Genomic DNA, 24150 nt, shown 5'->3' on the forward strand with positions numbered 1-24150 from the left:
TCTGCGCGTCGCTGGAGATTCTGTTGGCAACGAAATCCGCTTCAGCAGTCGCGAACCAAAGCTCGGGTGATTCTTGAGCAAATTGAGGAAGATGCAAGTTGACAGCATATATGTATTCCTGTTGTTGTAGCGTAGGAGAAAGCATGCCGATTTGGTTGAATGGATACATTTTGTTTCCATCTCCTCCAGTCAGTCCGCTATCGCAGTGTGCAGTTTGAGCGCCTGAGTCGTAGGGTGGATTTTCTACGTCAAGTAAGCTCTGATTGCCATCCATTGGATTTTCTTGGGACATGGTTCGTGCTCCAGAGGTTGCTTTCGGTGGTGTTCGGCTCAACATGAAAATAATTTCAAATACAACTTAGAAAAAAATTAACGTATATCACGTCGGGGTCACCAATGTGGTGTCTTTTATTGACACCAACTAAACGAGTACCAAATTCACCACAGAAACAAGTGAACCAAAGAAAAGAAACAATTAGATTAGTTTTAACAATTTTAATAATAATGATAGTAATAATAAATTAACACGTACATAAAGTTAAATGAATATTAATTGAAATTAGAGACTTTGTGATATAAAAACAGACCGAATTCAAAGAGAATAAAAGTACGAGTGGTTAGAGAAATTCAAATTTCAGTTTGTATCTGCCCAATTTGGCCGTTTGGTTTTTCGTACACTTTGAGTTAAAGATTTGTTTTATTCTGGAACTTTCTACTTTAGTTTTTGGTACACTTTGAAAATGAAATGTTGAAAGTTGGAATTCGCCAACAGGAGCGTGACTGTCGTTATAGTGTCGCCACAATAGTGTAGTTCAAAAACAGTCTATATAGTGTTTTTGGTGTAGTCAAAGATGAAATAACTACACATACATTTATATTTTCAAACAATTTATTAACAAAAGAATTTCTTTAGCTTAAAAAAGTAAAAGATTCTATTAGAGTGAAATGAATAGATAGTTAAATGAAGAGATACAATGAATGTTGTAGATACTTTGTTTAACTATTCATATTCAGTATTATGGCTGAAACACAAACACGCTTCAGCTTCGGCTTCGCCTGACGTTTACGAGTTCAGCCATAGGAATTTAACGCATGCTATCACAATGGAGCTTCGACCTCACGTTTCGTTTGACAATCGTAAGGAAAAGAACGTAATGTAACGTAATGTGACTCCAAACGGAAGCTCTAGTTCAATTATCTGAACATTTGCTTTGTCTGACAGCTCATCAGCTGTAAAAAAATGTCAACAAACAAAATATTTACTCTTTGGAGGGATGAAATAATAGAAATGTCATTCAAAGCAACCCCGAAGCAGGCCTAACGTAACGCAGACGAAGCCGAAGCTAAAGCGTGTATGTGTTTCAGCCATTAGAGGCCCTGTTCCTGGAGCAAGAGTTTAGTTTTTTTCTCTCTGCCTGGAGCTAAGTTGCCACAATAGAGTGGCACGTCAAAGATGGCACATAACATGAAAGTTCTTGTGCTGATCTTTCTTGTTTTGATTTCAGTTTTAATTTTTTTCTCTTAAAACGTATTTCTCTACATAAAATTTGAGAATAAATAAATGAACGGTTTCTATGTATATTCGTAGCGAAAAAGTTTTTGATTTTTTTAAAACAAAATTACAAATAAGTTGAAGAATACCTTGTGAACGATGATTTCCTCAACAACACAAAAACGCCGGTCTCGCAACCCACACCACAAATCAAACTTTAGGTGTTTTAAATCCCTCGAAATCGCCCAAATCCTTCGTGCCACGCCGCGCTCAAACCCTTGTAATCCTATCAACACTCCGATCAGAGAGAAAAAACTGCTCCGATTCTGACCAATACAGAAGCAGAGAGAAAAAAACTAAAATTTAGTTTTTTCTCTCTGTACAGAAGCAATAGTCTTCAGTTTTTTTTGTTTGACACCTCATTTGTAAAAAATTGGTTTATGTGGGAATATTTACTATTGGTAGTCTATTATTTTGAAACAAATTTTAATGAAATTGCATTTAATTTGTATCCTTTATTAATAATTGTGAAATTGCATTCACTGATATCTAAACCTTTAAGTTTGTGCTATAATACATAGAAACATTAATAAAACTATTGCTTAAGTCATATTTTGAATAGCTTCGAATAATGGTAAATCCTGTCGTTTTCTTCTTCGTTCACATTTTGGACAAGGTTCTAATTCGTTTAAGCAACTAGCATGAAATACTGCTCCACAAGGTTCACACTAAATATAATAAATTTACAATCATATAGTTTCATTAGATAAACAGCTTTATTACTTACTCGATATGTTGTGTCAATATGAAACGGATATAAGACTTTATGACTATTGCAAATTTCACAGATGAATCCTTTTACACTGCACAGGACACATTTAAGAATGTGTAGTTCTCCAGAACTAACTGCTCTTTGAAGCTGGTTCGCAAGAGTTCCTCGTTGAATTAAATTCAAGTCTCCAATCGAATATTGGTGTATGTGCTCAAAGAGATAATCTTTCATAAAAACTAACTTTTGCAATTCTTCAATGCTTGAAGGACAACATGTGTAAAGGTAGGCTCTTATGAAATTTAGACGTATCCGAAGCGACTGTAACTCAGCCATTTGTTCTGATGCATGATAGATGTCTGGATTAAGCAGCTAAAATTAAGTTTTATTTTTTTTTGGGGAAAAATGAAAATCAAATAAACTTACTTTTAAATCAATAAAAGGATGGTATTGGAATTCAGTAAGGAATTCCGCAACTCTTTTCGAAACCGGATATCTACGGAAATCCCAATTATAAATTATTTTGGCTGGTATAAGAACAAGTTCGACATCCATACAAGCTTTGCAATAGTAGTTTCCGCTGAACGCGCATACCCTAAAAAAATTTCATTAATTTGCTACTTATAGATATGAATATCATTTAAATTTATTAATAAGCAGTATTTTTTTCGTATTAAAATAAGAGAATATTTGAAGATGAAGTTTATTGCCTTTCAAGAGAAAACATTTAATGTACTTATGTATGTATCGTTAGTAGCAACGTAACTGGTAAATTCATAGGAAATAGGTTGTAGCAGTTGTAATTAGGCCATAGCATTCTTTGTGGATTAATTATTTTGTCTTTTTTTAAAATTACATACAATTTACTTTTTGATGTTGTATGTTAAACAAAACTAAAAACACTTTTGTTGATTACATAGCCTTGACAAATATTTATTTAAAAATTGATTTTTGAATTTATTCTTTCTGATCTTGTTACTCCTTTTGATTTTTGATTGGCATACATAACATACCGATCATTATTTTAGGAACAGTTAAATCATTTATTTATACAATTTGTTCCTTGGCTCAATTTATGAATAGTAAATTTACTAACAAAATAACAGTTCTTTTTTATTTAATAGTAAGGTTCAAAAACATAGAATATTGTCATTAAGTAAATGTATTTATTAAATTTCGTTATGCGATTATTAAATAATAATAAAGCATTTAATCTAGAAACTTTTCAAAATTGTACCAATTTATTAAATAATTTTGGTTTAGGGTCCATACGATTTTGCATACCAGAGCCGTTTTTAACTGTTCACTATTTCTTAGTAAAAAGAATATAAGATTAGATTTTGTGATCAATTATTTCATACATCAAAACTATAGAAAATTTCTGCAAAAGAAAATGAATGAAATTCATTAAATTAATCGTGGCATTCAAAAACGTAAAGTAAATTCACATATTTCGATTACACTATGAAAAAGCCCTGCTTTACATATTTACGGTTGCATGGCAGTTGTAAAGTGGACTATATGTCATGTCAGGAACCCTTAAGTATTGTATTTAATTTAATAATGTTGAGCACAATGGCACCAGGTGACCCGAGTATGTTTGCTGAAAGAAAAAGAACGATAATGACCTTCCGCGTCTGAAATTCCAAGGAACTGAAGAGAACAGAAGAGTACTTAGGACAGCGCAAATATGTAGATCCAGAAGAAGCTATTTGTAACGATGACTTTTACATAATTGAAGATTCGAAGGAGAAGGTGGAGGAGTGGGAGCTGCTTTCCAGCAAGTATACAAGGTGAATGTTAGCATTCGGCCCCACCACTACCTGGAAAACAGCTCATCTTTAACGGAATACAAAAAAAAAGCAGCAGGTTCCGATGGTATATCCAACGTTGTACTAAAACATTTGCCGATGGAGGCAATTGACATTTATACAACACTCTTCAATAATGCACTGACCAATGCATATTATCCAGTTCGGTTTCAAGGCGGGCCATGACACAATTCATGCTGCGTCTAAACTCGTTTCTGATATCCAATGTTATAAATCAAACCAACAATGCACTGGTGCTGTTCTGGTTGATTTGGAAAAGGCTTTTGACACCATATGGTTAACATTCCAAATGTAACAATGGTCTTCAACAGGGAGCGGTGAATTCGGCGATTCTCTTCAGCATTTACACCACCGATCTCTTAGGTAGTCTTTGAAAGGCAATTGCGTACGACGACGATCTAGTTGCGTACAGAACGGTCCAAAAGGTTAAGGTTATTGAAATTCTCTTGCAGCGTGATTTCGACAAAATTCAGCGATATTGCGACGACTAAAAACTGAAAATAAATGTACAGAAGTCGGAAACAATTCTGTTCCGGACTCCGTTGGCTAGAGCCACGAGGCATATGTGCAAGAATTGGCCCAAGATGGTCATCGTTGATGTTCACGGGCAATGATTAACGAGCAAAAGTGTAGTGAAGTACCTCAGTATCTGGTTAGATCAGTATTTATATTTCGCTCTGACGAAATGGCAGTCGACTTGACCCCTGAGTGAAGGTAAAATATATGTTTATAGGTACATGGCCATCATACGGCCTATGATTGTTTATGGTTGTCCTGTGTAGTTCTGTAGTTCAACGAAGCCCATACCTAGATGGAGTAATTTCAGGTGTTCGAGCGGCAGTGTTTACGACGATGTACCGGCTTCGGTTCCGTAGAGCTGTGTCCGAACGGGACCGAATTGAGAGGGTGAAGCGGGAGAACCAGTTTGGGTGGCTTTAATCGGCACTTGATAGTAGGTCGGAATAGGTTTTTAAGCCTTAGCCGGCTTACATACTTGTTCTATAGTTTTAGTGTTTATTTTTTAGTAAAGTAGGCATGCCGGAACAAAAAAAAATTAAAATAATAATAAAAAAAGATAAACCTAGATTTGCTTCTGCGGTTGTTCTAGTTTTCAGTAGTTTAAGACCTAATTTTAAGAAGTTTTTAAGTAAAAGAAAAAAAAAATACTAAAATTAGTTCTTTAAAATTTTCCAATAAAATAAAATTGAATTATAGTAAAAAAGATCACAGGGCCAAAAGGCATTAGTATTTAGTATTATAATTTAACTTAGAGTGTACATATGGGACCAGTAAGTTAGTTGTAAGTTATGGTTAATTAGGCAAGTTTTATGAACTTTTGTCTAGCTTTAAGATAAGTTTAAGAATTAATTCATAAAAATGACTTTAATAAAAAAAAAGTGCGTTGTTGGTTTTAATCCCTGCCTGTGCCATCTAAAGTTTTTTCACTGGTACTGCCTCTTGCAAGAAATTGACAAATTCTCCAAGAGTAGTTCTTGTCATGAAAAGTGCTTTCTCAAATTAGCCGTTCGGATTTGGCATATAAACTGTAGGTCCCCTCCATCCTTGTAATCACTCGCACACAGGAATGGTTGAGAGTTGTAAGTCACTAGGCCCTGGTTCTCTACGGACTCTTGCTCCACCTAAGTTATTTGAAATAACTGAAAATTGAGATTTAACATAAAATCTAAAGTGCGTCTAATAATGTTGCCAGGGACTGTACATATGTAATTACAAATCCCCATATTTTTTAGTAAATTGAAAAAAGTGTAATAAAATTTTGTGATCCAAGCCAAATGAGAGGATTTTCATCATGACGTATAAATGAGGTTCTCCCCTAACGGAGTATCCGGATACCTGGCGACCTCCGGATTAACTAGCCTTATCTGTACATGCGAATCTCTGTGCAGATGGACATTTTTTCTTCGCGTCTCGTGGGACCAACAAATGAACAAAACAAACAACAAAAACAAAAATAAAAACATAAGTGAGACCGGTATCTCTTCAGGACCGGGCGGCAGCTTGGTGTCAAAGCCTGCTATCGTATCTCTTGCGCCCAACACAGAGAAGGGAGTAGTGGCTAACCATGGACCCTCCTCTGCTGCTGGTAGCAACGGGATTAAAAAGGTAGCGATACCTAATTTCAGTAGTGGCAGGGTTGTGAAAAATGGCCCTACCACTACTACTGAGAATACTTCCAGAAATGGCAAAATCTCTAAAGGTCTTTATAGACAAAGGCGGCATGCGGCGAAAATCTTGAAGGCCTCTGGTGCATCATCGGGGGCTGAAAAGACACTGTAGCAAACCGCTAGCGTCGAATGGGCCAAAAGCATAATTGCTACAACTAGATCCAATAAGGACTCTACGTCCAAAAGAGAAAGATCTCTTGAGGGGGCCGCACCGACACCAAAACGGCCTCGGGTGCATAATACGAGCACCCCCCTCAATCCCATCAGGATTGTTTCAGTTTCAGTGACGTCGCGAAGGGCAAAGTCGTGGTTGCGGTCATTGACAGGAGCGATGATGATGGCACAATATCGGCTGATCGTTGGCAGTTGGTCAAGGTTAAGCTCTCGGGTGGCTTTTTGAGCATTTTGAGAGAGCTTCCAGGACCACTTCCTTCCATAAGCGATGGGGGTTGGCATCAAAGCCATGTCAAACTCATGGTTTGTGGCGACCAGAAATCTTGTGACCTTTACAAGCTTGCTGTCAGCCGGTTAGGTGAAGTTTGGCCAGGTGCGAAGCTCGAAGTTGTCGCTGTGGAAGACATTCCCAGCAGACCTAGAGCCCGCATCTGGATACCGATTAAACCTGCTGGTATCGAGGACATTCTCGAGATGGTCAAAGTGTGTAACCCGTCCCTTCCGACGCATAACTGGAAAATAGCCAAGCTAGAGGAAGTGAAGGGTCTTTATAGGAGCGCCATTGTGGTACTCAATAAAGAATCCTTGGCTCCTCTAGCCCTAAACGAGGGCTCCATAAACTATGGTTTCGAAACCATTAAAATTCGAATATATAATAAAATGCACGACTGGGTCGCACGAACTTGCTCCTGTATGCAAAGAGTCTGTTTAAAAAAGTACTTATATGAGATTTAAAAATATTCCTATAAAATAAGTTTGGCTTCAAAGATATAAATGCCATTTGAATTGTCAAAAAACCGCACAATCTTTGTATATGAAAACCATAGTACTCTCATGAGCATAAACTTTTAAGCCTAGTACATACTTGTGAATCATCTCGTGAACCCATACAAATTTCAGTTTTTGGTTCACCCGTGAACTTGCTCGTGAAGCTGAGTGGAGAACAAAGTGGAGAGTTTTCGTTCACGGGCAATTCACGTGCAAAATGTACGGGAACTGTTGGTGAAGCTGAAGTCAAATGTTCACAACGTGTACTCACAAGTGTGTACCAGTGAGCAATGTCAAAAGTTCACTTTCTCCACTGGCGAACGTTCACTTCACGAGGAAGTATGTACTAGGCTTTAGGGCGACCAAATGCCGAGTCGTTGGCGTGGCGTTAGTACCTATCGAAAGTGGAGAAATTCAGCGGGAGCGAGAGAAAAATATTATTCCCATTCCCATAAGCAGCCAGCAGAATAAGGGAGATAATTAATTTTCGACCGAAAAAGTCAACACAATTTCCTTCATTTTATTTGAGTCTATCCTCTTATATGTTTTCACATAAAGAGCTTTCATATAAAGGTTGATGAATTTGTTTTTGTTTTTTTATATCAATGCACTTTATATAAAAAACAAAATGGCTTAATATTGTATCTAATAAGGGGATGAAACAAACTTTTGCATTCTTACGTCAGCTGTTTAGGATCTTTTACCGATATTTGTTTTTATTTACATTCATAAGTCTGCTTTTACTTGGGTACGATCTTTGTATATGAAAAATGGTTTGTATTATGTATAAAGCTACGATGCGATTCATATAGATTCAACTTGTTCCTTAAAAGCTTTTTTCCTTTAGATAGCTTTATTGTCATTTCATATTAGAAGAACCAGGATGGAAAATAAATAAGATAAGAAAGAGGCAGACCATGAATGGTTAAATTGTAAGGCGATCGCTTATTGGTTGTGTAGTTAGGTAGCAGGTAGATGCCTAAAACGACCATAGAATAGTTCACTTGGCGTGCTTAGCTTTATGCAGATAGATAGATAAGGACATGTTTATGATGATAATGAAGGAATGTTATTGGTGGCTTAAAAGGTACATACTATATTCCTTCTTTACTACAAGTTTTCAGCGCAAACATGGAGTTATTACGTTCAGTCTATTTTTTTCAGTAAAGTTTTAAAAAACAAGCATACGAACAAGTACAAGAAATTGCTGTTCATGTGTTGTTTACAGCCAGTTAAGAAGTGACTGCACTAATTTGGATGAAAGCTAGGAATGTAATTACAATTTTGTCAAAATAATGCGCTCTTTCGGGCTCATGCACACTAAAAATAATTAAAAAAATAATATTTTAAGATTCAAAATTTTACTTGAAAAATAAGTTTGTCTTCAAAAATTTAAATGCCATTTTATAAATAAAAAAACCGTTGATTTTTTAAATTTTTATTTTGAAAATCGTTAGAGCGGTTTTTTTTAAAATTAATTTTTTATATATAAAATTTTCCAATTTTGTTCTAAAAATATTTTTGGAATGCAGTTATTTAGTGATTGTAAATATACGTCTTACGTTTGCATTTCGTAAAAAATTGTTGACCCGTTTTTGAGATATAGAGTTTTGAAAAATAAAAATTCAATATTTTTTAAAAAATCCAAACAATTAAAAATTGAATTTCTGTTAATCAAATATTGTTAAGGAAATATAGGAGCTTATTCAGAAAAAAAAATATTAAAATCAGTTCATAAGTTGCTGAGAAAATTAAAAAACAAAATAACGGTTCTATGAGCGGTACCTTTCCTGAGCAATACAAAAATATGGTTTTCTTATAGAAAGAAGCCAAGTTAAAAAATAAAATTTTAGATAAAATTAAAAAAAAATCTATCGGTTTGTTTTTGAGAAAATTCGAATTTTCGTTTTTTGACCAAAAAAATTGTATGGGGGCCACTGTTAGTTTTGATCTTAAAAAAAAAATGAAAAAAACGCCTAACGCGAATTTGCTCAAAACCTTAACTTCCAAGTTTGAACTCAATCGACCCAATGGTTTAGGCTGTAGGAGCGTGGACAGACAGACAAAACCGACCGGACGGAATCGCGGGACCCACTTTTTTCGACTTCTCTATCATCGTAATATCATGTTTGATTAAAATCTCGAGTTCGAAATTTTGCACGAATGCAAAACTTGCCATATAGTTCCTATATGTCGCAAGTAAAAAAGATGAGGTTAACGCGGAAAGCGGGCCTCCAAAAACTACCGAAGGTGAACTAGCGGTTGGTGAACCTGGCACGTCGTCTTCTCTCCTAACAGAGGGTGACGATGCACCCTTGTCCTCTCCAATCGCGAATGCACTCTCTACAAAAGTCGTGGACAGTCCATCCTTAATGGAGATTGAGGACGACCTTAACATGATCCTTCTGAGCGAGGACGAACTCTTGGGTTCATCCTCAGACTCAGAGGAACAAAACAAAACCGTGGTGGAGGTTGATCTGCCTAATTGTAGCCAAAATGCTGCAGTTAGTACAGATTAATCTCCAAAACTCCATAAAGGCCTTGGCCTCACTTCTTCTCCGTCTGGCGACTAACGGGGAAGATATTGTCCTGATCCAAGAGCCATGGATTGCAGGATCCGTTGTTCGAGGACTCAGGACTCCTGGATACTACACACTTTGTGTGACAGATAAAGGTGAACCTAGATCTTGCATACTAGTGAAACGTAGCATTAATGTATTTTTACTCCATCGTTTCAGTGACAAAGATACCACCGTAGCTAGGCTAGAAACAACCAAAGGAAGTTTCTGGCTGGTATCGGCGTATTTTGGGCATGACCACCTTGGCCCTCTCCCTGGAAAAACCCTGGAGAAAGTCGTCGCTGAAGCGGAAAGGCAAAGGATCCGCCTAATTATTGGGAGCGATGCTTACGCTCATCATACTGTATGGGGCAGTACGAATATCAACGACAGAGGTGAGTCTCTTTTTGATTATATTCTTGGTACTAACCTCTTAGTAAGTAATGTTGGTAATGAACCAACCTTAATAACTAAAACTCGACAAGAAGTCTTAGACATAACTCTTGTCTCAGATAGAATACATCATTTGATCTTGGACTGGAAAGTATCCAAAGAACACTCGTTCTCTGATCATAGATATATCCACTTCAATATAAATGTGGATGATAACCCGAGTCCATTGACTTTTCGAAACTATCGGAAAACTGACTGGGCTTTATACAGGAGCTCATTACAGAGTTTACTAGAACCTGGACTATCTAGTCCTTCCTCTAACGCTAACGAACTTGACAACAAAGTCAATGACCTTACCTCAGCTATGAACACAACGCTAGAAATTGCTTGTCCACTTATACACATAAGAGGAAAGAGGAAACCACAATGGTGGGCCTCAGAGCTTGACTCGCTCAGGAAGGAATGCAGGAAACTTTTCAACCGGGCCAAAGCTGCAAGACTAGCCTCTCATTGGGACTCCTACAAAGAATCCCTAAGAATCTACAAGAAGGCACTAAGGAAATCCAAGCGATCTTCTTGGCGATCCTTCTGTGGCATGATAGAAGAAACTTCTGAAGCCTCTAGGTTACGGAAAATTCTTTCAACTAATCCAGCTATGCCAAGCTGCTTGAAAAATACAGACGGCTCCTGGACAAATTCAAGTAATGAATCGCTGAACTTACTATTGGACACTCATTTTCCTGGTAGTTCTCTTACCGAAACTTGCAACAGTTTTATACGTTCAAGTTCAAATTCAACATATCCACAAGGTCTAATCACAAAGGATAAGCTACAATGGGCTCTCAACAGCTTCAAACCATTTAAAGCTGCAGGACCAGATGGTATAATACCAGTCGAATTACAAAAGGCTTCTGATATAATTGCACCAATCCTTGAGGCAATTTTTACAAGCTGTCTTTACCTGGTCCATGTTCCCTCGGCATGGAGAGAAGTTAAAGTTGTTTTTATACCTAAAGCAGGTAAATGCTCCCAAGTCAATCCTAAAGATCTACGACCTATAAGTTATTATCATTCCTTCTTAAGACCCTGGAAAGACTTCTGTCTTCGTCTCAACATGTATGGTAAATCGGTGGAAACAGCGTTACACACTTTAGTACGCATCACAAAGAGTTCACTTTGGTTGCTTTCCTTGACATCGAAGGTGCCTTTAACAACGTGGACACATCTGCAATCACATCTGCACTGACATCTCTAAATGTAGAGAGTTCGCTTCGGGAGTTAATTCATTTAATGCTTACTAGCAGAATAATTAACTCAAAACTGGGCAACTCTTCTTGCAGACGATTCGTTAGTAGAGGGACACCGCAAGGTGGTGTTCTATCCCCTCTCCTCTGGAACCTAGTGGTGAATGAAATCCTAACTAGTCTGGATGCGGAGGGTTTCAAAGTGATAGCATATGCGGACGACGTTGATATAGCAGTTTCAGGAAAGCATCTCAATATCCTAAAAGAACTCTTACAAAATGCCTTAGACAGACTAATACTTTGGGCTGATCGGTGTGGACTGGATGTTAGCCCACACAAAACTGATCTGGTCTTATTTTCGAGGAGATACAAAATTCCATTTGTCAACCCTCCTTATATTAAAGGAATCCAATTAAAATTCTCAGACGAGGCTAAATACCTAGGTCTTGTCTTAGACAAAAAACTAAATTGGAAACGCAACGTACAGGAAAGAGTCAAAAAAGCTACTGTAGCTCTCTTTTCTTGCAAAAAAGCTATTGGTAATAAATGGGGTTTACAGCCCAGAATCACGCATTGGCTATACACATCGGTAATCAGACCGATTTTAACGTACGGTATGGCAGAAGTTAAATAAAGTCCAACGTTCAGCCTGCCTATGTATAAGCGGATCGCTTCGCACGACCCCGTCTGCGGCACTGGACACCTTGCTCTACCTTACACCTCTTGACATATTTAGTAAACAAATAGCTGCAAGCTCAGCTATTCGCCTCAATGCTTCTTCGCAGTGGACTAACAACAACATTGGCCACTCCGTAATTCTAAGGTACTTAGAATAAATTCCAAAGCACACAGACTACACCATCCCCCAACTACAATTCGACAGGAATTTCCAGATTTCTATACCTACCACATCTTTTTGGGAGGATAGGACATTCTTAGAGGATGAGTCAATCCACTTTTACACAGATGGCTCAAAAACCAAAGAAGGGGTTGGTGGTGGTGTGTACTCTGAACGACTGAAATTAAGTCTCTCATTCCGCCTTCCCAATCATTGTAGCGTGTTCCAGGCGGAACTTTTGGCGATTAAGGAAGTCTTGTCTTGGCTCAAAGAAAACGTGATATCAACATCTGATTCTCCGACAGCCAGGCCGCTATCAAATCTCTGGACTCTGTCTCTACAAACTCTATAACGGTCCATAACTGTCGATCATCTCTAATGGAGATGGCGCAACAGTTTAATATTCACCTATGCTGGGTGCCGGGCCATAGAGACATTCCAGGTAACTGTAAGGCAGATGAACTCGCCAGGAACGGTACAGTGCAGCCCATCCTACCACGTTTGGCAAGTACTGGCATACCAATCGCTACTTGTAAACTGCTACTAATGCAAGACGCTGCGAGGAGGGCAGGCACCAGGTGGACCAACATCACCACGTGTCAAGCCACAAAAAACATCTGGCCAACACTGGATTTAAAACGTTCAAGGTGCTTGCTCTCTCTAAGCAGATCGCATATAAGCTCGATAATAGGTGTCATAACCTGACACTGTCTAATAGGAAAGCACGCCACGAGACTAGGCGTATTCTCAAATGACTTTTGCAGAAGCTGTATGGACGAGGAAGAGGAAGAAACGGTTCTTCATCTTCTCTGCACATGCCCTGCTCCAGCTCGAAAACGCAAGAATTACCTAGGAGAATTCTTCTTTAACGATCTAAACGATCTAAATCATATCAGTATAATCAGCCTCTCACGTTTCGTAAGGGACTCTAACTGGTTCCATTGAGCTTAGGAGGAAGCCTCAAGATTCATGTGGTATCACAATGGGCCATTAAACTGGCCTAAGTGTGTCCGTTTCCATCTTGGGCAGCCACTATAACCTAACCTCTCCCCTAAAATCGTCGAAGTTTTCGATGCAAAATCATTATTTTATCTTATTTTATTGGACTTATATTTAGAAGTAGGAAAACGATTGTCGAAGCAGCTTTCATTTATTGCAAAATTTCAATTAATTTGTCTCAAAAAACAGATTTTATAGTAGTACACATATGGAATTTGTGATCAAGCTGGAGGCAATGCAGTTTTGTAATGTTTGTTTTTTAAATATATGTAAAAGTAATATAAACTTACTGGGCTGGTGAAAATCCTATTCCAAGAGGATGTGCGCAAGATTTACAAAGGAATCCCTGTTCATCTAGTCCTTTTTCATGAGCTAATTTGCATAAGGTTTCTACCATTTCCTGAAGTTCACTAATATCAAATTTTTCGGAGACCGAATGTACAATAACCTCAAAGTCAGCAGCTGCCTTAAAACAACATTTAAAAATTATTATTACTTGTATTCCAACTATTTCGTTTACAAACCATACAATTTGTTCGTGTTCTGGAAGAAAATTATTTCCTATGTTTTCAGTTTCATTTCCAGTTAATCCAACGAATTTTTCCCAAACATTGGTCCAATCAACTGGCCTATTATCTTCATGTTTTTTAAGCAATGTGTTATAGCTACATCTATCAATAGGTGAACGTACAGAGTTTACGGAGCTGACACTACTTATGGAACGAGTTAAATTAGCTGCTTCGTACAGTAATGTACTATTGTTATTTGTATTATTTTCATCAGAATGTTCTGATGACCAAGATGTCTGCATTAAGTTCGTCAGTGAATTTCCATAGAAAGGTTTTTCCCCAATTTCTGAACGTTTTAAATTATCTTTTAAATCATTAATTGGGTTCTCTACAACTGTAGTGGAAGAGACGTGTTTTGATTTTATTTCAGAACTTTGCTCAATGATGGCTTCTCCTTCTTCGACAATTTTTTCCATTTCGTCGTATTTTTGAAGAAAAATGTCTACATTTTCTTTATGAGTTAGATCTTCCACTGCAAAATTTGACGTTCGGCTAAAGGGAGAGTTTGAAATAGATTCAGAAAACAGTTCATTGGTTTGAAGTGGTCGTGGCGTAGGTATATTGACAACATCGGTAATAGAACTAGCTACGTCAACACCGCTGCTAATCTGTTGAAAAAGAATCGATTAACTTTTCATTATTACATTAAAAATCGTACTGGACATGATTTTAATGGCAAAGTCCATAAACCAGATAGTTGTAATGAATAGTTGGGCCATTGATTAAGAAGGCTTGAGTTTACTGGTAGAGTGAAATTAACACATGATTCAATGCCTTCTATTATTTTTGATGCTACTTCAGTAATATCAGAGTCTTTGAGGAAAGCATTTCTTTTGTAGTAAGGATTAAGTGCGGCGCCGTTTTTACGAATGTTGTTTAGGTATGATGAAAATAACGATTCATTTAAACTAGTACGAATCCACGAACGACAATATCCAATTTCAGAAATTATTTGAGTATGAGCTTGTATCTGAAAAAAATATAGATGTGTAGATATTATTATTAATGAGATTGTAAAGACTGAGTTCATAAAATGTATGTAATATAATATAATATAATTTATGTAATATAAATGATATGTAATTTATGTCTCAACGTATCACATTTTTAGTGCGGTGTTCGTTTGAATATATGTAGATCATTAAATATAAGGTTACGCTTTGAAGCATCTGCTTCCCAACTGCTATCTCTAACTTCATTTACATTTTGTTTGTCCGCTACGGTGTGGTTTTCTTAAGGGTATAACCTTACATAATTTGTTTCTAAAACAGTATGTTCTATAGATAAAGGTTTTTAAGCTGATGAAGTACTGACTTTAGTTACGCTTTCGATGTCTCCCAAAGGAATATATTGTAATGGGTTCAACTTGTCAAATGATACTGTTAACATTCCTCGATGTTTCAAGGTCCCTAAAACCGTACTTCTGTACGACATAACTCTTAGCGACCCGGAGAAAAAGACATTCTTAACAACACGCAAAAATCGACTAGCTCCTCTAAAAGATCAAGAAACATAGGAGTTGCTAAAAGGCAGATACCCCTTAGGAAGACATTGAAGATGTTTTGAACTTAGCTCAAAAATCTATACCAGTACTACGTAATGCAGACTTTAAGGTGCTCGTCGGGTTAACCCAGTGTTAACTTAGATTGCTAGCACGTTAAATAAACAGATTAGTGAGGCGGTAAATAAAACTGATGATGAACTTTACAGTAATTAAAATTAGTCTTCAGCACACCGAAGTCGCCAGCTCTAACCTTTCTACTCAATGGAAAGAAGACTAATACATAAACTCATGTGTATTAGCTATTAAGCAATTTAATCTCCTTTCTTAACAACTTTTAGCAATATTGACTAGACAGCAGTAAAACTAGTGACATAAGAATTTCCACCACTTATAATGGGATCTTTTTACGGACTGGATTCTGTTAAACGTGAAGGTAAGGATCTTTTTACGGACTGAATTCTGTTAAACGTGAAGGTAAGAGCAGACGCCAACGCACATTACGTTCATAAGAAAGCTTTGACATTAATTCCAGAATCTCTTTGACTATAAATTAGAAAATAATCTTTTAGTATTAAACAGAGAGAACACAACCACTTTTGGTACTAGTAATCGTAAGGAGGTACTCGACATTTCTGTAGTCAGCAATTCAAGCACCTGTCGTATAGACCAATGAGGACCGCATTCTTTCTATTTTTCAGACGGAAATTCATTTTCCTGATCAGCTGATACGATAAACTGAAAGTAGAGGGTAAAGAAGTAAAGTTCAAAGTTTTAAGTTTATTACACTTGGCCAACTAACTATTTACTTGGTCACTTAACACTTGTGCGCGCCACCTGAATTGCGGTCTTCCTCTACTGCGCTGTACTGTAGGTGTGGATTCCAAGACTTTACGGGGAGGAGCATTGGTTTCCATGCGCTCTACTTGACCCAGCCATCTTAGTCGTTAGACTTTTACCTTTCTGGCTAAGTCTACGTCGCTGTACAGCTCGTCGTTTCATCTTCTTCTCCATACGGGACCGTACATCGCACAAAGAACTTTTCTCTCGAAACGACCCACACAGGGGCCAAATGCATGAATTCTTGGCAATAATAAAAAAAAAAAATTGGGGGTATCCAAAAAAAATTACGGTGTTGTTGTAGTTAACTGACCTAATTTTACAAGTGCGTTATTATTTTTTTAATGCTGTTTGCATTTTGACCACGTCATTCGTCTGAAGTTGTACATTCTGAGCAGTGATTTAGCAGGAATATTTAAGTAAAAAAAACTAGGAAGTGTTAAAGTCAATTATTTACGAATTTATTTATTTGTATACATATTTTTTTGAAATGGATTCAATTCCCACAGGTATTTGGACAATAATTATGTAAAATTATATTTTTGTGTTGTTAAATAAAATGTTGGTGAATTTTTGAAAGTGGGTTGTAATTGAAGAAAATTGTGTTTTTCCGTATTTTCGTGTAAGGTTCTATTTGTGAATATGTCAAAACATGTCTTCGAAATGTATCTTATTTGATCGTGTGTTATGTGTACTTGTTGTTACTTCAATAAAAAGTTGCGCCTTTTTGCGCTTTTTGAAGATATCGCTTCTCCAAGAGGTTGTTGTCTCGACTATAAAAAAATATGTTTTTTAAAAATATTTGTTTCTATTTTGTTGTTGTTGTAGGATCAGGTTAAACTGACATTTTTATTACAAGACGTACATTATTTCAACATATGAAGGAATCAGGTGACGTAACCTCGGCAATCCAATCTTCAAAATTAAAGGAATTCGTTGAAATTCGTACGAAATTTCCTGATCATGCTAACCCTATGTTGCGAAAGCGAATTACATTTTTCATTTCCGATTTCAAAAAAAGATGGCAAAAATGTTGTAGAAAAGAGCAAAGGTTTCTTATTTTTAATAAGACTTGGCTTGATTCTGCAATTAGTTTCAAGAATTATGCAATTTCTGAGAAAAAAAAGGGTCGTCCTTGTAAAAGTTTCGATGAATTTTCACAAATAACCAAACGCTTAAAAACTGAGAAATTGAGAAAAGAACACTCAGCTGAAGAACTAATTTTTGCTACTCAAATGAGTTTACGATCTTCAGGGCAAGTGGAAGCATCTAAACTGCTGAAAGATTTGAGCACCAGTTCGCCCAAAAGAGCTGCAAAATATAGGTTGGCGTACAAGAAGTTTGAAGGCGCTAAGAAAAAACAACTTTCTGGAAGAGAAGCTTTGTCGATGTTTGTTGAAGCCAAACTTACAAGACACCAATATAGCATCATACGATTAAATGCTAAATCAAAGTTTCCATCTTATAAAAAAATACAACTCGCCAATAAAAGAATGTTACCCCGCAAAAGAACATATTACGGTTACGGAGACTGTTGCTGATATCAAATTGCAGGCTTTACTTGATCATACTGTGAATAGGCTATTAGATGCTCAAAAGGAAGTTTTGGACGTGCAAGAAACGGATTCTTTAAATAATTTGAATCTTATATGTAAGTGGGGTCTGGATGGTTCAGCGCAGTCAGAGTATAAACAACATTTTTTTGATGCAAATTTTAAAGATTCTAGTATCTTTAGTTCCTATTCGATTGATAACAAACAATCCAGGAGAAAATCAGCAACTTGTTATTTGGCAAAATGAAAGGCCCTCCTCAACACGGTACTTCAGGCCAATTAAGTTTATTTTCCAGCATGAAACAACAGAATTGGCAAAGAACGAAGTGGAACTAATGCGCAAGCAAATTGAAGAGCTGCAAGAAGTCACATATACAATGAATAACATCGCAATACATGTAACAATTACTATGCTCTTTACAATGGTGAATGGAAAAATTTGCATGCTGTAACAGACACCAAATCAACCCAAAGATGCTTCGTTTGCGGACTTACGTCCAAGGATTTTAATAACTTAGAAAAAGTATCCAATACTTAAATTATAGATACATCACGATTAGAATTCGGGTTATCTGTGCTGCATGCATGGATACGTTTCTTCGAATGCTTGTTGCATCTTAGTTATAAACTACCATTAATGAAGTGGCAAGCTCGTGGAGAGGATGAAAAAAAATTAGTTGCTGAGAGAAAAAAAGAAATCCAAAGCAAATTTAAAATTGAGATGGGTTTGGCAGTCGATAAGCCAAAACCTCGCTTCGGAAGCAGTAACGACGGAAACACGGCTAGAAGATTTTTTAGTGATCCAGAAGTTGCGGCAAAGATTACTGGGTTGGATTTAAATGTTATCAAAAGGTTTAAAATTGTTTTGCAGACTATAGCTAGTACTTATGAAATCAATGTGGACAAGTTTCAACAATATGCCTTTGAAACTGCCAAACTGTTTGTGGAAAAGTATAATTGGTACCCAATGCCACCTACAATCCACAAAGTTTTGATTCATGGCTCAGCAATCATAGAACATGCGTTATTGCCAATAGGCCAGCTTAGCGAAGAAGCACAGGAAGCACGCAACAAGGAATTCAAAAAATATAGAGAAAGTTTCTCTCGCAAGATATCGCGTGTCAAAACAAATGAGGATATTTTGAATTCACTCCTCATTTCTTCTGACCCGTTTATTACAAGCCTAAGAAAACTTCCCCAGAAAAAGGCTTATAATATTGAGAATAATGTTCTTGAATTGTTTAAGGCACCTGACCTTCCGTTTACCTCGGATACTTCCGGTACATCAGCTCTTCTTAGTTCCGATAGTTCTTCCGAAGCTGAATAATCATTTTTTTGAATTTAAATTATTATTTAAACACTAGATGTATGCTTTTTATTCATTTTCCAAAGGTTTAGTGCCATAAAATATTTTTTGCCAAGAATTCATGCATTTGGCCCCTGTGTGCGACCCAAGGTGATTTCATCCGTTTTTGTTAAAGTCTATGCTACTGCACGGTAAGCAGGATGGAAATGATGAGAGTATTACTCGTATATAGTGACACTAAAATGGAAAGGGCATTACTGCTCAATTGCTTTCTTAGCTCAAAGAAACAGCGGTTAGCAAGTTATTCTTCGATTGATCTCAGCGTTGGTGTTGTTTTCGGTGTTTATAACGGAGCCTAGTAGATAAAGTCCTTGACTACCTCAAAGTTACGTCTGTCCATGGTGACGTATTGACCGAGAAGTCGGTGTTGTAAGTCCTTTCTTGACGACAGCATGTACTTTGTTTTGCCTTCAATTACCGTTAAACCCATTTTTGCAGCCTCTGAATCAAAACTCACAAAAGCCCCATTGACATCACGCTGAGTCTTTTCGATTATGTCAATGTCATCAATGTAATAGAACAGACTTTTGAAAGATGTGCCTCTATTGTTGCCATGGGAGCTCTGCACTATTCTTTCAAGTACAATGTGAATGAGCGTGAACTCTCCATTGTCATCCTGCACAAACGGACGAGTTTGGTAGGGATGCCAAAACTATACATGGCTCTATACAGATCGTCCCTGTAGATGCTGTCATATGCGGCCTTGAAATCGATGAAATGATGCTGGGTGTCGATTTGATATTCTTTTGCTTGTTTCCATTATCTGCCGTAATGTGCTTCTCTAGCTTAGATATGGCAATCTATAGTTCGTCTAAGTCGGGAAGACGTCGTCGTCTTCACGCTTCTTCTACTCTCTTCTCGCCTCTTCTGCTCATGAAGCTCATGAGCGCTCTTGTCCTTCTATGCAGCGCCGCTTTAAGAGCCTGTTGTTTGGCTGCATTTGCCTGTCGACATTCCAAACCTGGGGTTCCTTGTTGGTAGCTGCTTGAAACCCAACACGTCAGAGGCAGCTTCTCTGATTGCATCTTGGCAATGTTGCCAATGGTTTTCGATTGTATCTTCCCCCAGCATCTCCCTGCTTTGACTTGGGTTTGGAAACCTGAAGTGCAATCTTGGCTACAACGAGGTAGTGGTCTGAGTCGACGTCAGGTCCTCGGAAAGTTTGTACATCCATGATGCTGGAAGCGTGTCTAGCGTCGATCGCAATATGGTCAATCTGGTTGACGATAGATTGAACTGGAGAATTCATAGTTCCTTTGTGGATGTTGGGCTGTGAAAAACGCGTACTGGCTACCAGGCGTTTTGCCCGTAGCACAATCTATGAGCCCGAATCCGTTTTCGGAAGTGTTGTAGTGCAGGCTGTTTTTCCCGATTAAAAATACAAAATGGTGTGGCGCAACATTCCGTTGGGAACCAGGGCCTAGTGACTTACAACTTTCAACCATTCCTATGTGCGAGTATTGTTGTCAGGAATGATAGCGACCTACGATTTTAGTCCGAAAAAGAACGACTAATTTGAGAAAGCACTTTTTCATGACAAGAATTACTCTTGGAGATTTGTCAATTCCTCGCAAGAGGCAGTACCCGCGAAAATTAATTTTTTTAAATTCAACAGACAGGGATCGAACCCAAGACATCTCGCATGAGAGTCCAACGCACTAACCACGGGTACTACGTTTTTCCCGATTATTCCACCAAAAATGTCTCCCTTCCTAGCTTGGCAATAAAATGGCCCAGGACAGTTTTAATATCGTAGCTAGGACATTGCTCATATGTTTTGTCTAAGAGCTCGAAGAACATATCTTTCGTGTTGTCATCCTTATCTTCTGCGGGGGCGTGGGCGCATATAAGGCGCTCGTTGATGCACCTATAGCTTAAGACTTGTTGCCTAAGTCAGGGTCCAATAAAAAGCCGCATCCAAATAAGCGCTGTTGATTTTCTCGGTAGCAGTCACCATAGTAAATATCGCAGTTTTTCATCCTCTTTTTGCCTGGCTAATCGCATCGTATTTCCTGGATGGCGGTGATGTCTGCTTTATAACAGTCTAGGGCCTCCGCTATTTCTCCTGCTGCACGTGGTCTGTTAAGGGACCTAACATACCATGTGCATATCCGAAGTTTGTTGTCCTTAGTTTGTTTGCGTGGGTTGTCAACAGTAAATCCGTCCGTATCCGAGGCTTGCTGGTGCTTCGCAACTGGGTTTTCTTTATGTGGACAGGAAGTCCACACTGGATTTTGAGAAAAAGCTGTAAACGCTTGTGTCCTCTGGAATGCACATGTCTATCGTTTGAACATCCAACTAACATACAACTAACTATTTGCCCAGGGCAAAATTTAAAAATATATCGATCCGACTTTTTCACAAAACCGTCTCTCCCGATTTTGTCGACTATACCGCTTTTTGAACGTTCCTGCTTCTCGTTTTTTTTTCGCATTTTTAATATTATATATGACTAATTTGGTAGTTTTTATCAATACTATTTTGCAAGAACATAATTAATTGAAAGAGGTTAAAAAAGAAGTGCAGGGAAAACGACACATCTCAATGTCATGGTAGGTAATATATGGAACAATTGTAGGATTTAACAACATAATTAGCTTAATATATATAAATAACGTGACACGATGCGTGTCCCCGATGGACTCCTAAACTACTTAACCGATTTTTGTCAAAACACCATGTGCAGTTTGATCCAAAGATAGGTTATTTTGCATCTCAACTTATGATCGCAATATTATTTTTTTGCAAATGATTTGTATTATTATAGTATTCATTAGATGGCGCTATGTCAAACTTCCAAACAATTTAATAGCATAACCACCTCATGTTGCTCAGGCTTTAGTATAGGTAAAACCTATTTTGTATTAAACGAAATGCAGTTAATTTTACTTTTTCAATTTTAGTTCTTAGCAATTATTCGAACAATTACTAGATATTGTGAATGTTAAAATAGTACTGCAACCAAAGACTCAATGCATTAAACTGACGAAATTTTTCTGCACTGTTGATTCAGAGCATTGTTCCGGATATACAGAGCTATTTTGGCCCCAAACATTTTGACGAAATTAACTTCCAGATACATCAGTTGTTACCAGGCGATCTGATTTCTTTTAAATCAATCGATACTGTTGTTAATGAAAATGATAGTGTACATTTTCCAATTAAATTCTTAAATTCCCTAGATATACCTGGAATGCCACCACATAATCTATTCAAATTACGCAGAAGAATAATAAGTGAACAATTAATTTGAATCTACCTTCAAATATCCAACGGTGCCCGTTTGATAATCAAAAAAATCAGTTTAAATATTTTTTAAGCAATCATTTTAACTGGAAAGTTTAAACGAAAAGTGATTTTGTTGCCACGTATACCGTCAGATTCTAACATACTTTTGAGAAGGTTAAGGTTTGTTTAGCTTTTACCATGTTTATAAATAAGTCTCAAGGCTAAACAATGCCCATTTCGTGCTTTAGTGTTTCTCATGGGCAATCTATTAATGTTAGTGTTAACTTGAAATTAAAAATATTTTTAATTCAAAATAATTAATATTATTGTTAGAAGATTTTAAATTATTCGCGCAAACTACCTTATTTATGAGTTCAACTGTCACTGTTATTTACTAAAAACTTTGTAGTATATTAGTTTCTTTTTTACAAACTTAAATAAAAATAATAGTACATTTTAAATTTAATTCTTTTGTAGGTATTGATTTTTGGTTTACATTAACTGTACGAAAATTTTGATCAATTGTGTTCAAAGTCCTATCACAGTATATTTTTATACCAGCTTTATCGTTTTCGTCTTTGTCCGCTTTTTACAAATAGTATATAATATGACAAAAAACGTTAGCCACAACGCGTGGGCGGGTCAGCTTGTATAAAATAAACCAGTCTCTTTTAACCTACTATTTAAATGTCAATATACTGAAATAGATATTTCTTTGTTGATAATATGAAATTTATGAAAAGTCGCGGCTCTAGGAGGTTCTTCTTAATAGAAACTAGAAAAGTATTCTATGAATTGCTTGATTCGAATTGCTAGCTTCAATCATACAATTAAATACAGAAAATCCAGCCCTTAAACATTATATTTTTAATAATTATCGATTATTTTCTGTTGATTTGAACACTTAGTATACCTACCTTAAGCCATTGCATTATTCTATTTTTTGTTTTAGTAACATACATACCTGGGTAATGACTTCTTTGTGCATGAAAATCAATATCGGAGGCCAGAAATTAGGCTCAGGCCTACGGTCTTCATCTCCTGATAATACATGGACTGTTTGCCAAATAAAAGAGTCTTTTAGACCATGCAGGAACATTGCTTCTAGGGTTGTGCACAAATTGTTGGTGGCTTCATTTAGGTCTAAGTACTCTTAGTTTTTACCAACATAGACAAAATTATATTTTCACTTATTATATTTGCATTTACATTTATTTTAATTATTATTTACCCATTTTGGTTTCATTAACAATAAATTGTATTTCCCTTGCATTTTCACTGAGAGTACTCAATAGAGTCTCTTTTACTATGTTTTCTTGTTTTAAAGAAAAATTGGATTTAAAGAACGAACTCATTACAATCACAATCGGTATTAGTTGTATTATTTATATAATTAACAGAAAATATAATATAATTAAAAGTAAACACTCAACTTCCCAAAATTTACAAGGAACACAGCTCCAACTACCAACTTCAAAAATTGGTTGTCATAATATGACATATGAACATAAATAAATCAGTTTTCATTTGTTACTGATCAAAGACAGTCCAGTACAAAAACACTCTATGTGCAGATAAAAATTCTTCGTGCGTATCACCCTCCAAAACCCATTTGTTTACATTTTTGTATTTGTGATGTGGACGAATTAAACGAGAAAAATTGACGTGTTATCACCCATCCATAGCATCACTTACTAAGTTGTTTTGGCGAAATTTCATAAATTAGAGGAGAAATGACACGCACACTAAGAAAAAGTTTATGAGGCTGGTTTCCGTTTAGCTTGTAGGCAAACAAAGATGTCTACCGAGGATTTATATCTTCATATAGAGTGTTTTTGGT

At 36.8% G+C, this 24150-nt stretch overlaps 1 protein-coding gene across 1 annotated transcript; it reads right to left on the reverse strand.

The window, feature by feature from the left end:
- Window positions 1-1987: 1987 nt before the first annotated feature.
- Window positions 1988-23957, reverse strand: LOC129949682 (uncharacterized). The gene is made up of 8 exons (XM_056061278.1): window positions 23542-23957; window positions 23275-23462; window positions 14481-14792; window positions 13783-14430; window positions 13544-13719; window positions 2688-2856; window positions 2280-2633; window positions 1988-2220 (listed from the first exon to the last, which is right to left on the reverse strand). Exons 1-8 carry the CDS (start codon window positions 23663-23665, stop codon window positions 2095-2097), a joined length of 2097 nt encoding a protein of 698 aa, XP_055917253.1. The 5' UTR covers window positions 23666-23957; the 3' UTR covers window positions 1988-2094.
- Window positions 23958-24150: the final 193 nt, after the last annotated feature.

Source organism: Eupeodes corollae, chromosome 3 (assembly GCF_945859685.1).
Source record: "Eupeodes corollae chromosome 3, idEupCoro1.1, whole genome shotgun sequence".
Classification (NCBI taxonomy): Eukaryota; Metazoa; Arthropoda; class Insecta; order Diptera; family Syrphidae; genus Eupeodes; species Eupeodes corollae.

Coding starts and splice junctions, on each gene's coding strand:
- LOC129949682 (XM_056061278.1), bottom strand. CDS start 23,665: ATGAGTTCGTTCTTTAAATCCAATTTTTCTTTAAAACAAGAAAACATA. Junction 14,431..14,480: donor TGCCATTAAAATCATGTCCA/GTACGATTTTTA, acceptor CTTTTTCAACAG/ATTAGCAGCGGTGTTGACGT. Junction 2,857..13,543: donor ATAGGATTTTCACCAGCCCA/GTAAGTTTATAT, acceptor AAATTTTTTTAG/GGTATGCGCGTTCAGCGGAA.